General features: G+C 38.6%; 1 protein-coding gene across 41 annotated transcripts in view; it reads right to left on the bottom strand.

The window, feature by feature from the left end:
* CADPS (calcium dependent secretion activator) overlaps positions 1–15,793 on the bottom strand; it is a 553,237-nt gene that overhangs the window by 133,461 nt on the left and 403,983 nt on the right. For all 41 annotated transcript variants that reach the window (XM_040359139.1, XM_040359135.1, XM_040359125.1 and 38 more), the window contains 2 exons: positions 11,000–11,156; positions 659–800 (listed from right to left, as the gene is read on the bottom strand). In XM_040359139.1, coding sequence (XP_040215073.1) covers positions 659–800; positions 11,000–11,156 — 299 coding nt within the window. The remainder of the gene's footprint in view (positions 1–658; positions 801–10,999; positions 11,157–15,793) is intronic.

The raw sequence follows: 15,793 nt of genomic DNA on the forward strand, positions 1-15,793 counted from the left end.
CTCAGGCAAGGCTGACTCACCACTTTCAATGCAACAGTGAGGAGTGAGGAGCACACTGAATATCTGCCAAGAAAAAAGGGTATTTTTGCACTTGCAGTATTTTTATTGGGACAAAACATTAGGAAATATGCATATACAGTATTTCAGGGATATATTGAATACGTTTTTTTTTTTTTTTCTTCGAACCTAACCTTGAAAGAAACTGAAGTCCTGGCATGATAGGAACTGGTTTTTCATTCTGCGACACCTGACTTCTTTTAAAATGAACTGCCACTGAGAGTTGACTACAACAATGGTCAAATGAAGACTGACATATTTACATTCTAAGCACCTAAGAAATTGCTTGTATACCATATAATTTTCAGTAATCAAGAAGAACAAACTAACGTGTAGCTCTTATCATGATCAAGTTTTAAAAAAAACTCATACTTTATCATTCATTTCAGATGTTATCCCCAATAGATTTACATAAAAATACAGATTATGCCAAACAACCCCTAATTTTTTAGCATTGATTTTGATTAGCACATTAAAACGTGGCACAAAAATGCTGGCAGACGATTTAGGTCTGGTGAGAATATAGAATGAATATTTCCATTTGAGTAAGAACCTCCATCCATCTGCTACAAAACTCCGATTGTATCAAAGGGTTCCTTACTTTACTGGCTCCCACGATTCACGCTCAAAGCCCCTGTGAATTGATTGTGCAATTGAGGATTCCATGAGGTCGACATATCTGACAACAAGTGGAGCAAACAGGTCTTGGAGATGTTTGTGGAATTTTCCATTGCATAAATTATCTAGAATTATAAGCATATCAGAATGCTGTTAATTGAAAAGCATGCTTAATTCACAAAACAGTACAGAATATGGGCACTGCAAAGAAACGGATTTAGCAAGTTTTGTTTTTTTTTTAAACATAAAATTACATTCTGGCACATTGTAAATTAGAAAATACATACAACAAATTCAATCTTCTTTTGCAAAAGCAAACCTGTATTTTGATTCAATGCCAACAGAGGGACTGAATATTTAGAGGGTATACTTTTGCTGAGAAAAAAAATATGCATTACCGAGATTTTAACTAACTTGAAACTAAACTTCTGGCAGATATAAAATACACAAAGTAGTGCAGCTTTGTATAAATAATGAAAAGCTTTTTTTTTAATGCCACTAATGTACTAAGAACTTGAATTGATACTAGCCTCTCACAATCTTCTATACAGCAGCGCTTGGACTGGGAGAGGAAAAAGCAGTCTGGGAGCCAATCAGTTATGCTGTGTGCAAGTGTGCTGACAACAAACACGTGGATAGGAGGAGAGCAGAATGAACAAAGTAATGACCTTATTGGTCTGCTGCTGTTCATTCACTGTCTAGTAGGCAGGCTGAGGGTGGACAGAGGATACTAGTTCATCCCCTATGCAGTTCATAACTTGAACAGAGAAAGTGATATCATCCCCCTTGCTGTAGGTATTGCAGAACTGAATTGATAGAAACCTTTAGCAGGCAAATAGCTCCCATATATGTTTTTCATGTGTGTATCTCATTGCCAAGAGTTCAGTATCATTTGCAGAATTGCAATTCCTGGTGAAGCAGACAGATTAATTCCAAACGCTTTCACCTTCTGGGTGCTACGTGGGGGGGGGGGGGGGGGGATTCTCTCAGTGTCTTCCTAAGGGAACATACCTGGGAGGAGACTAAACTAATTGCATTTCACATTGGTGTCATACCGGTAGTTAATCACATCTGGCTACAGAATAAAACAGAATGGCCATTTTTAAAGTAGACCTATAGGCAAAACTTTTTTTTTTCATTTTGGATAGAGTAAGGGAGGGTTACAACCCCTGACAGTTTTTTATGCCATCTGTGTCCCATTGGAGAGATTTACCTTCACTTCCTGTCCCATAGCCAAAACAGGAAGTGAAAGGAAATCCACTCTAATTACTGTTCTAGTGTAAACAGGACAAATAGAGATGGTGAATCTCCCTAACAGGGGCAGAGGTAGCAACAGGTGTTCTTATTCATCTCCACTCTGTCCAAAACTAATTAAAAAAACATTTTTGCCTTTAGTTATACTTTAATTTACAAAATAAACAAATGATGTAACAATACACATTATTGTACATTATTTAATTTATTTTAAAATGTTGTATGCTCATACAGTTCAAGGTGATCTAAAGCAAAGTAGCCATAATCAAACATTTACACTAAATGATGATACAAGACTTGTTATATTTGTAGTACAACATTTACATTTGTTTTTGTTTATATTACACTATGCAGTACGGTGGCCAACCTGTATTACACACTAATGCTTTGGAGTGTCTAAGGTCCTATAGAAGAAAAACCCACAGCAACATAAGAAATGATTCCTTTCTCCTTTCAGTTGTTTTATCACAAAGTTTATGTAAGATGAATTGCAAGGTTGTTTTCTATTATTGTGGTTGTGACATATGTGTGGCATATGTGTAGCGGCAAAGAGGGTGGGCTTTAACACTCACATTCCGCCCATATGCATCCATGCACAGTCAAGGTTTCTGTATTGAGAGTGCACTTCCAGCACAGTGACTGGTTCTAGTAATGATCTAGTGGGACCACCAGCAGGAATGAGCTGGTGGGGCCAATTATATGAAAACCAATCAGAGTACTCACATGGTCAGGCAATCCTTCCCAACCCAGAAAAACACATTTCTAAAAAGTTATAAACTGATTTGCATGTTAATGAGTGAAATAAGTATTTGCAAAACATGACTTGGTGGCAAAATTCTTGTTCAGACATTTCTTGTAGTTGGCCACCAGGTTTGCACACATTTCAGGAGGGATTTAGTCCCACTCCTCTTTGCAGATCCTCCCCCAGTCTTTCAAGGCTGACGTTTGGTAACTCAACCCTTTAGCTGCCTCCACATATTGGGATTAAGGTCTGTAAACTGGCTAGGCCACTCCAAGACCTTAATGTGCTTCTTCTAGAGCCTTTCCTTTGTTGCCTTGGCTGTGTGTTTTGGGTCATTGTCATGCTGGAATACCCATCCACGACCTGTTTTCAATGCCCTGGCTGAGGGAGGGAGGTTCTGCCCCAAGATTTGAAGGTACATGGCCCCGTCCATTATCCCTTTGATGTGGTGGAATTGTCCTGTCCCCCAGAAAAACACCCCAAAGGATAATGATTCCACCTCCATGTTTGACGGTGGGAATGGTTTTCTTGTGGTTATAGGCAGTATTCCTCCTCCTCCTCCAAATACGGCATCATGAGTTGATGCCAAAGAGCTTGACTTTGGTCTCATCTGACCACAACACTTTCACTCAGTTCTCCTCTGAATCATTCTATCATGTTCATTAGCAAACCTCACACTGGCCTGTACATGTGCTTTCTTGAGCAGGTGGACCTTGTGGGTGCTGCAGGATTTCAGTCCTTTATGGTGTAGTGTGTTAACATTTGTTTTCTTGGTGACTATGGTCCCAGCTGCTATGAGATCATTGACAAGATTCTTCTGTGTAGTTCTGGGCTGATTCCTCACCGTTCTCATAATCATTGAGATCTTGAGGTCATGGAGCCCCAGACTGAAAGAGATTGACAGTTATTTTGTGTTTCTTCCATTTGCGAATAATTGCACCAACTGTTGTTACCTTCTCATCAAGCTGCTTGGTGATGGTCTTGTAGCCCATTCCAGCCTTGTGTTGGTCTACAATCTTGTCCCTGACATCCTTGGACAGCTCTTTCGTCTTGGCCATGGTGGAGAGATGGGAATTTCATTGATTGATTGCTTCTGTGGACGGCTATCTTTTATACAGGTAACAAGCTGAGAATAGGCGCACTCCCTTTAAAGCGGTGGTTCACCCTAAAAACCAAGTTTCTACCATCAAATCCAGCATAGTAGCGTGAGCTACAGTATGCCTTTATTTTATTTTTTTGCGCCGTACTCAGTTTACTGCCGTAGTGAAGTTTGGTAATGGGCGTCCCTATGCAGAGGATAGATGATTGACGGCCGGCTTTGGCACGTCACGCTTCCCGAAAATAGCCGAAATAGGACTTGGCTCTTCACGGCGCCTGCGCAGTCAGCTCCGATGTCTGTGCGCAGGCGCCGTATAGCGCCGAGTCCTACTCCGGCTATTTTCGGTAAGCGTGACGCACCATAGCCGGCCGTCAATCATCTTCCCTCTGCATAGGAACGCCCATTCCCCGCGGGGAGTCTGAAACTTCACTACGGCAGTAAACTGAGTACGGCGCCAAAAAATAAAATAAAGGCGTACTGTAGATCACGCTAGTATGCTTGATGGCATGCTAGAAATTTTTTTTTTTTAGGGTGAACCCCCACTTTAATCTCAGCGTCTTACCTGTATAGAAGACACCTGGGAGCCAGAAATCTTGCTGATTGATATGGGATCAAATACTTAATTCACTCATTAAAATGCTAATCAATTTAGAACTTTTTTGAAATGTGTTTCCTGGCTATTTTTGTTATTCTGTCTCTCACTGTTAAAATAAACCTACCAGATTTATAATTTCTTTGTCAGTGGGAAAATGTACACAATCAGCAGGGGATCAAATACTTTTCTACCTCACTGTACCATGGGGTTTGGTGAAAAATATAGAATTACTTTTTGCTTTGACTTTGGAGACATTAATGAACATGAGGGTCAGCAGGAGGAACCAGCACTAGGAGTGACAATCGTGGAAGAGTAAATTTTTAGGGGATCATCTCTACTGAACACAGTGGTGTACAGCAGGAATAATTCCAGGAAAGTTAAAATGTATAGTCTTTATTGGTTGTATTTTAATTAGTAGATTACATAAATAAAGGGCAGTGGGTGAGCAGAGGCACCATTATACATGTGCTTAAATATATTAAACATTAATAAACTCAGCTTTTTTATATTCCATTTTATTAAATGTGCAGTATGGGCTTTCTTATCTTTAGGGTGCACTAGAGGATGATCCAAACCCAATTACTAAATTCTTATTAAAACATGTTAATATAATTTAAACATGTGTTATCTAAGCTTATTAAATCTTCAGATTTCATTTAAAGATCATTTTCTATAAAGGTCTTTGTTCAGGAACTGCATGTTATGGGATGAAAACTGAAACTGTCTCCCAATTGCGCCCTCCTTCTCAATCTGTTACAGGCACCCCCGGTAAGGCTGGATTCACACCTATGCATTTTTAGTGCTTTTTGCATTTTGCAGATTTGCACTACATAACGTGTTCCATAGGAAACCATGTTAAATGGACTGTAGTGCAAATTTGCAAAATGCAAAAAGCACTAAAAATGCATAGGTGTGAATCCAGCCTTATGCCCCGCACACACGATTGGAATTTCCGATGGCCTAGAATCCGATGGAATTTTTAGTCGGAATTACGTTCATGCTGTCTTGCATACACATTGTCAGACCAAATTCTGACCATCCAAAACTTGGTGACGTAAAACACTACGACAAGCCAAGAAAAATGAAGCTCAATGCTTCCGAGCATGCGTCGACTTGATTCTTAACATGCGTGGGTTTTTTCTCTGTCGGAGTTGCACACAGACGATAGAAAAAAGTGAAATCGTACTGTTTTCATCGAAAATTTCGATTCTGTGTACGCGGCATAAGACTACAAGTAGCTGAGTTGGCACAGGCATAGTCCGTTTGCTAATATCAGTAAACCGATATGAGGCATGATTTGCAGTCACAGCTGGAGCGAGTGCAAGTAGACAGAAAGTAGGCAAAGAGGGGAAAAAAAGGGCTGGAGGAAATCAGCAGCACTAAGATGGGAAGAAGGGTAAAAACAGTGGGCCAGATCCACAAAGGAGTTACGCTGGCGTATCTATTGATACGCCGCGTAACTTCTAGTTTGCTCCGGCGTGTCTTTGTTTTGTATCCACAAAACAAGATACGCCTGAAGCTGGGCTAGATCCGACTGGCGTAGGTCTTAGTATGCCGTCAGATCTAAGGTGCATATTTACGCTGGCCGCTAGGTGGCGTTTCCGTCGATTTCCGCGTTGAGTATGCAAATTAGCTAGATACGGCGATCCACGAACGTACGTCCGGCTGGCGATTTTTTTTACGTTGTTTCTGTAAGGCTTTTTTCAGCGTATAGTTACCCCTGCTATATGAGGCGTATCCTATGTTAAGTATGGACGTTGTTATACCCGCGTCGAATTTTGAAAATTTTACGTTGTTTGCGTAAGTCGTTCGCGAATAGGGCTTTGCGTAGAATGACGTTCACGTCGTAAGCATTGGCTTGTTTCGGGTTAATTTCGAGCATGAGCACTGGGATACCCCGACGGACGGCGCATGCGCCGTTCACAAAAAATGTCATTTACGTCGGGTCAAGTAAAATTAACATAAAACACGCCCACATCTTTAACATTTAAATTCCGCGCCCTTACGCCGGCAGATTTACGCTACGCCGCCGTAACTTTAGAGGCAAGTGCTTTGTGAATACAGCACTTACCTCTCAAAGTTGCGGCGGCGCAGCGTTAATACGATACGCTATGTCGGAATAAAATTACGATCCGCTACGTGGATCTGACCCAGTGAGTTTAGATCTTCATTAAAAAATGCATTGACTTTGCACTGGTTACGTCTGAACTACTTTCTTTGGCATTTTAAATGATTGGAGGCTCTCCATTTAGTCTTAGGATTTACCAGCAATGGTGTGACAATACTTTCTTAATCGCAGAAACCATAGTTAGGACTGTCCCTTGGCTTGATCTACTAGCAGGGCATTTCATTCTTTTAAGGTGGATTTTTGAGTATTTATCTGTGACGATAACACAATTACATGCTATCATTTTGTAATGATTTATTTCTTACCTAGAAAAACTATTTACATAATAAGCAATAAAAGTGAAATGTTAAGTAAATCAGGGTACCGAAAACCCCCCCAAAACTAAAGCCACAGATGTGTTTTACTGTTAAATCGTTTTTTTTTCCTTTCCAGTATGTAATACAAGGCATAATTTAACAAATCATTTAAATTAGACATATTTCAGGGGAAAAAAGCAATGGTTTTGAAAATTGGCTTCTGATACTTTCAAGACAGCAGGCAAAAGGCAGCAAATTATCTTTAGATTAGCAGATGGCTTACTTCTTAGTGCAGCAAATACTACCCTTTCCTTTCAGTCTAGCAGATGGAGTTGCTTAGGAGAGAGGAGGATTCTTTATATCGAATCCAATAATTTGAGGTCGCTGTTAGAGGCCATCGCACACACACGCATAATTGGACAGTTTACAGTTTTCTCTATTTACTGCACAGTTGAAAAAAACGATTCAGACTAGTGATATTAACATGTATTTAGAAACTTGAAATGCACTCAAACCAAATTATCTGTAACCTTACTGGCTAAAATGTGAAAAAAAAAACAGCAGCTAACAAAACATGTTCTCTATTTATCTTGATCTCTCTTTTATTTAATTAAATTGTAATGTACAATTGTAGAACAGTAATAGATTTGATAAATAATATTAATGGCTTGTATAGCCTCATAAATAACCGTATGACCAAATTTTGGTAATTTTCATGGTAATTATAAATAGTTGTATGCAACTGTATATAACTATATATGATATTTTGGCTTAAACATATAATTCTACTGTTTTTGCAGTTTCCATGCAGCAATAAGTAATATTCAACCTGTGCACAGTAAATAAAGTCTAAACAAGTACAAAGAATAGCATGTTGCCCTACCACGTGTATAAGTGAGACCTTTTGCATACTTAGGGTTAGCCTATCTCAAACTGATATTTTAGCTATGCTAAGAGGGTTGAATATTACATTACATTTATTACATTTCTTTCAGGGACTAAAATGATGAAATCTTTGTTTTTGACATTTCTGGATCCTTCTACTGCAGCCAAGGACTTTAAAGTATTTGTGAACAGATCACTGCAGCACAGATCTGCTTTTATAATGAAACCGAGGGGAACCGGCAGGATCACCAGGTACAGTGGGTATAGAAAATAATTACCCCCCTTTAAAATAACCAAATTGTGTTGCTTTGCAGCCTGAAGTGAAGACAGACACAGTTTTTGCTTTATCCAGCTGTATTTACTAGTGCAACTAACATCCAAGTGAAGATATAACACCAACATGTCAGGTCAGACAAAATAAAAAAACAGAATCACTGAGTTGGAAAAAGGATCACCCCTCTTATATCAGTATTTTGTTGGACAACATTTTGCTTTAATTACAGCCTTTAGTCTGTTGGGATATGTCTCTACTAACTTTTTCAATATTTGCGGAACTGCTGAACTTCAGTTAAATTTGATGGTGACTGTTTGTGGATTACAAGTTTCTAGTCATTCCACAGATTTTCAATGGGGTTTAAGTCTGGGTTCGGACTAGACCTTGCCAGGACATTCACTGTCATGTTGAAAGGTAAACTCATTGACAACTTTCTGGCAGAGGGCAGCAGATTTTCCCCATAATTTGATGGTATTTTGCCCCATCAATTTTTCTTCTATCCTGACAAGTGCTCCAGTACCTGCTGCAGAGAAACACCCCCATAATAGGATATAACTCCATGCTTTACTGCAGGAATGGTGTTATTTGGATGGTAAGCTAATTGGATTTCCGCCAGACATATCGTTTGGTTTTAGAGACCAAAAAATTAAATTTTTGTCTCATCTGACCACCTTAAACTCACTTTGAAGATTCTGAGGCCATGTGGAAAATGGTGTTAATTACACGGCCTCAACACCAAATTATATGTCTGGTGGAAATCCAATACAGCTCACCATCCAAACAACACCATTCCTACAGTAAAGCTTGGAGGTGGTAATATCCTGTTATGGGGGTGCTTCTCTGCATCAGGGACTGGAGCACTTGTCAGGATGGAAAAAAAAATGGATGATGCAAAATACAGTCAAATTCATGAAGCAAAAGGTGGTTCAACAAAATACTGACATAACTCCAAACTCCGAAACTTGTATTTATTTTTCTGACAAGTTGGTGTTATATTTTTCACTTGGATGTTATAAGTTGCACAAACTAGTAAATGCAGCAGGATAAAATTAAAATGGTGTCTGACTTAATTTCAGGCTGCAAAGCAACAAAATGTGATTATTTTAATGGGGGATGATTTTTTTCTATACCCACTGAATATAGCAACAAATAAGTCAATACATTTTTAATTTTGGGGTAGCATACGCTTTAATCTCCAAGCTGTATCCCAAGTAATTTTAAATGTAAATGTAGGCAAACTGCTAAATGCTTGACAAAATATTTGTAATGCCAGTTTTCTAGTAAATATACCAATTTTAGAAACTATACAATAAACTTTTCAGATTTTTTTCCTGAACAAAATCTCACTGATAAAGTCAGCTTTTCTTCTTTAGTCTGCGAGATCCATTATACAGAATATCAGAATGGTGCAATAAATAACTAAAAGGGCTTACAGTTCTGCCACTTTCTTTCCTATCCTATATGCAACTATTAAGCATGAGCTCCAGCGTGTTCGCATGGTACACGTGCAGAGTCTGCCAGGAAGTCGGCACCGCGCTGCGCTAATCACAGCCAGGGAGACATTTCCCGATCTCTGCAGCCGGGCATCGGGACAATGTCTCCCGACTTCCTGGCGGACTCTGCACGTGTACCATGCGAACACACTGGAGCTCATCCTTAGCAGCTATGCAGAGGGTTACAATAGACCAGTGCAAAGATAGCTTAAGGAACTATTTAATACATTTAGGTGTTTTACTGTACACATAATCTGATTAATAAATAAGATGAATTTATATATACAAACACTTACATTTTAAATAAATTAAATCCTCAGTGGGGAGAGTAGAAATGTCTTATAAATAGATTTATTAAGAGGTAGAACATTTTGCTGGGTGATTCAACTAGAATTAGCTGCTGAAGCTTATTTAAATTATATTATCTCCACATGCTTATTCAGTACATTTTAACCTTTTTTGAGTCTGTCACCTTCTCCACTCCAGGCTTTTTATAATAAACACTGATGAAGGGGGGGGGTGGTTCCCTTTTAGCCCCTGAAACATTGGCTGGTTTTCTGTCTAATATACATTGTCCTAATGAAATAATGAATTTGGGCCCTGAACATTTGGTGCAGCACTCTGTTATTCTCCAGCGGAGTGATTCAATTCGGCAGCATCAATCCAGAACTAAAATATCAGTTTTGAAAATAAAGATCCATTCACCTTTGCAAATTTTTTTCTTCTAAATTCAGCTCCCCTATGCGCCAATATAGCATTCATGTTATTTTTTTTAAAATATCAAAGCTTTCCATTAAATTCACTTGCTTTTCTTGTTCTAATACGTGCTTCCAGACATTTTTATTTGTGATGTCTTTCTCCCTGATCAGACTTTAGGTCATGACACAGGAAACAGTTTACCAGCTGATCTCATTAGCACACACCCTGCATCATCCACCCACCCATTCCCAGGTGCATGTTTTTTAAATGAAATGCAATCAATCAGTGATCACACTTGTCACTTTATACACAATCAGATTACATAGTGTATGGCTATCTTTATACAAATACATATGAGGGAGTGTACAGAAACACTCAGCTGTCAAGCCCCATTCACAACTCTGTATACCAGAAACTTGCATTCCCACATGCGTTTTTTTTTAGCGAGGGAGGGAGGCACGTTGGAGCATTTTCACTCATCCCACATAGGGCAGCCCATGACCTGTGTCATGACCTAAAGGCTGATCAGGAATGGAAACATCTGGAAACATGGATTAGGACAAGAAAAGTAAGTGAATGTAGATTTAATGGAAAGCTTTGATATTTTTGAAAAAATATATATATGAATGCTATATTGGTGCATAGGGGAGCTGGAATTTAGAAGAAAAAAAGTGTACAAAGGTAAACTTACCCTTCAATAATAAAACAGTTGTGATTCAGAATCTGTGAATACTAAACTCTAAACATTTTTTAAAAGCATATGAATTTAATTCAAATCAATGATAAATTCAAGAAAAAAAAACATCACAACATCACCTAGCAAGGAAGAGTTAAAAAATAGAAATAATAGGGTACATACAGTCAGCGCGAAGGAAATCGTTTATAAGCTGGAACAAAGGAAAGCTGTCCCAGGTGTCTGGCGGCTGCACCTCCAACGCTGCATCCATGTCCACCGCAAAGAGCGAGAGGAATGTCTCTGCATGTTCTACCATAAGGTCTGACCACCAAGCAAATGCCTTTAGATTTGGTAGAGGGAAAGTGAAGAAGAAAATCAGTGAAACTAAACAAACTTTAAGTAGTTTTTTTTTCTACCCAGGGCTCTCACAATGCAAAATAATCTGAATTCATAAGAAAATGTCATTGTAAAGAGGACAGTAAGGGAAAACCAGGCTATGGCAGAAAAGTAAAAAAAAAAGAAGAAAAGAAAACCTCTTCCCTTTACAATGACACTAGGGTTGCCTGAGGTCATGCTCAGAGTTCAAGGTTCAATCATATCATTCTGTAGTCTAGAAATTTAGGAGTTTAACTTGAGTTTCTTCACTGAATTGCCTTTTTATCCTTTTCTTTCCCTCCACAAATTCTGAAGATGACTAGTAGTCCCTGATTGCATTACATATTTGGAAACCCATTAAAATATTTGGACTAGCTAGTTGAAAACCGTCATTTTAAGATAACATCAGAGATATTTTTGTTTACATTTCAAATGCAAAAACTGAACATTTCATTTTGTAGAAATGAACATACTCCAGTGAAGTAACTCAATACCATGCTCATGGGAAGTTCAACTAAAAAAATATAGGTTGTTTGTACCAGAGTGCCATTCACATCATACAGTGCAGAGATGTGAATGTGTTGGAGACGCATGCGTGTTTTGTCATTGTAACTGAGTATGGCATGCAGAATGAGTGATAGGTCTTCTTGATTCATAATCATTTGTCTGGCAGCCAGACTTTGTAAAGGTGTTAAGGAATAGCATATCCTTGAAATTCTGATAGGACCAGAAAATTATTCAGCACAGCACTTCATCTTTGGCTTCACACTACTGTAGCAGGCCCGAGCCATAACTTGTGTAACTTGATAGCCAAAGTCAAAAAAAGAAGAAAAGCAGAGAAAAAAAAAACTAAACTTTTTAGCAGGGTGAAGTCTGTCTATAAGACATCTTTAAAAATGTTTGATATACATTTAATATAAACATTTATGTTTTTACCTGAATAATGGCAAGAAAAAATGGTTAAAAATTATAACCTATATGTAGCTTGTGATTACTTACCTTATAAAAAATATCTACTATTGTCTATCTATTCATTAATTATATCATAGAGTATGTCACAGAAGTTGCAGTAGTCAAAGGCAAATATACTACCCACTGGTCTAATGTCACCTAAAGTGGACCTGAACTTAACGAGTGAAGTCTTTTTCTTTGAACATCCATAAATGCTAAATAGTACCCTGAAAAACATTTGTTTTGAATTTCTTCTTCTTCAAAAAAAAAGCACTGCACATCTTGTGTGTGAGCACTCCTGTGCCTTGAGCTATATCTATAATGTGAGATCCTCTAAGCACTGCTGCCTCTAACTGCTGCTCTTCGGAGATTTAAAGTGTGATTTGGTAATGTTGGTACTGTGCCGTTCACAGTTCTCCTTTCTAGAGAGAAAGACTTTGTTTTTCTGCTGTTATTTGAATACTACCACACCAGTCATCAGATCACCAAGGGGACAGAACAAACACGAGGAAGCAAAGCCCTGTTCCACTACCAAGATGACCACCTACACACAGAGACACTGTGTTAAACAAGGCATGGTAAGTAATTCAAAGGAAAATATTAAGCTATAGAGAGTCTATAGGCTATATCGGTGACTAGTTCTGTGCCTACTACCTGCTTTTTTGGACACATCTTCCATATTTCAGGTCCACTTTAGGTGGCTATACCAATATGTGTCTGAAATTCTCCAATATGTTCCCCTGCCTCCAGCATTTACCGACAAACTATGTCGCCAAAAGTATTAGGTCGTCTGCCTTTACACGCACATGAACTTTAATGGCATCCCAGTCTTAGTCCGTAGGGTTCAATATAGAGTTGACCCACCCTTTGCAGCTATAACAGCTTCAACTCTTCTGGGAAGGCTGTCTACAAGGTTTAGGAGTGTGTCTATGGGAATGTTTGACCATTCTTTCAGAAGTGCATTTGTGGGGTCAGGCACTGATGTTGGACAAGAAGGCCTGGCTTGCAGTCTCAGCTGTAATTCATCCCAAAGGTATTCTATTGGGTTGAAGTCGGGTCTCTGTGCAGGCCAGTCAAGTTCCTCCATCCCAAACTCTCAATACTTTTGGCAATAAAGTGTATATTCTTTTCAGCTTAAAGACACAAATAGGGCTGTGTATTTCTCCCTTAGGTGTCAATTATAGGGGGAGAGGCATATGGAAAAGGTACTGGACAGCTCTTACCCTGGAGGAAAGAAGATACATTATAGCAGTTAAACTATCAAGGTGCCCCGTTTTTATGGTAAAGAGGCTTAAAATATTGATAAGAGAAAAACCTAAGGGAAGCCAAAAGCAACCCTTGAATTAGAGCCAATGAAATAGTGTTGTGAATCTGCTATTCTCTATAAAATGTGTACTCATACATTTCTTAATTTCTATGCACCCATTTTACATCCAAAGTTTTATATCATATCTAATATCTAGAAAATTAGCTATTTTATTCTACATACAGTACATTTTTAAAGTGTATCTAAAGCCGCAATTGGGTCAGGGAAAAAATATTTTTCCGCTGGGTCAGGAATAAAGGAAAAACCTCTCAATGGGGACATATGTTCCATGACAAGAGAGGATCTCCATTACTTTGGAGAGATCTACACTTACTTCCGGTTGTGTCTTGAAACAGGAAGCAAAACAAAAGGAAAGTAACATAGAAAGTAAAAAAAAAAATGTAATTGGTCTTACCCATACCCTATTCTGTAAAAAAAAAAGAGAAGACTTTGGCTTCATACATACTTTCATTTTTAAAACTATCTATGCTGTACCTGTTAGAACATATCTATCCATTTTGAATAAAATATTATAAGTAAATGGTTCACAGTTCACAAACATGCTTTCTCATTTTAAGGCATTGAATTCAAACTGGTGGCCCTTCAGCATAACTACAAGTCCCATCATGCCTCTGCCTGTGGGAGTCATACTTGTAACTCTCATGCCTCGTACACACAATCCCGACGGGAAAACTGCCATGTTTGCTTTTGGACGGGAAAACTGGCCGTGTATGCTCCATAACAGTTTTCCCGACAGGAAAACTGCAAGCAAAAAACTTGTTCTCTTTTATCCCACCGCGATTCTCTGTGTTTTTTTGCTCGGCAGTTTTCCTGTGGGAAACACTGCAGTGGAGCATACACACAGCCGGTTTTCCCGACCAAAGCTGTCATGGTAGTTTTCCTGTCTGGAAAACCGGCCGTGTGTAGAGGGGAAAAGCAACTGAGCAGGTTCTCATTTTTTCCCTCGGTTTTCACGGTGGACTTTTAACCGCCGGGAGAGCCGATCCTGTGTACGAGGCCTCAGCTTTGCAATGCCTCATGGGATTTGTAGTTCTGCAACAGCTGGAGAGCCGCCAGTTTGACACCTGTGTTTTAAGGCCTATGTCTAAAGCAGCAAACAGAATAAAAGAAAAGCTGTACTTTATCAGCCATGGGAAACCATTGTGTTTAGGCCTATCAATAGCTAGAAATATCAGTGACAGCTTGGCAAATAAAGATTGTGAAATTCTTATAATGCACATGCATTCTGGACTGGTGCTATGGTGCTTTAGCAATTAGCAAGCTTGATTGTTATGCTAAAGCTAATCATATAGCAATTCCTAACTAAGGATGTATTTTACATCAGTTTCCTTTTTTTTATTTATTTATACTTAGAATTAAAAAGTAAAGACAAAAAATATATTATTTTTATATTTAGTATTGATAAGCAGCAGGCAGAGCTCTAGACACATTTACCAGGCTAACACTAACTGCTCTGATTTAAAAAAAAATCCTTGTTTATAGAGCTGAATAACTGAAACTCAAACTGCAAACATAGTTGAGTAGGTCACCTCAGGTGACTCAATGAGAAGTGACTCATCTCTTCCCCTCCCTGCTCTGCTCAGCTTCATATAGTGTTAAAGAAATTGTAGTTCACTTTTTAAAGAACAATGCTACTGCTGTTTTGTCTATTTAAAACCCAAAATACCCCAACAATTTCTTCTGGTCACCCGGTTTTAAAAATGTATTTTATAAAGTAAATATTTCATATACAAGATTAAAAAGACAAAATATAAGTTTTGACCTAACTAATTAAAAAAACAAATGGCCCAAAGCCATTGTAGTTTTATATTCCATATTTAATAGCTTGTTCTGTTCTAGCTTATGTTCTAGAAAGCTAAGCTCTATAGCTGGAGTTTATGGCATGTTTAAATCCTTGTCAGGGCAGCCATAGGGGGGGGCGACGACAGACTGCTGAATATATGGAAATGTCTCTGCTGGATTGAGTCATCTCTTTGCTGGATTAGGGTGTCTCTTTTCTGAATATATGGGTTTGTCTCTTTTCTGAATATATGAGGATGTCTCTTTGCTGGATTGGAATGTCTCTTTGCTGAATATATGGGAATGTCTCCACTGGATTGGGATTGCCTCTTTGCTTTATAGGGATGTCACTGTTGAATTGGGATGTCTCTTTGCTGAATATACTGCATTTGTTTTTTGTTTTGGAGTTTTTTATTTTCTTATATCTGCTAGGTGAGGATAGATTTGGGGGGGGGGGGCATTGAAAAGGTTAGTGTTAGTGTAGGGTCCTGCTTAAAAGAGTCTACCTTGTTGTGGTGGCAGGCTTCATATTTTTTGCCAAAATA

The sequence above is a fragment of the Rana temporaria genome, chromosome 7 (genome assembly GCF_905171775.1).
Source record: "Rana temporaria chromosome 7, aRanTem1.1, whole genome shotgun sequence".
NCBI lineage: Eukaryota > Metazoa > Chordata > Amphibia > Anura > Ranidae > Rana > Rana temporaria.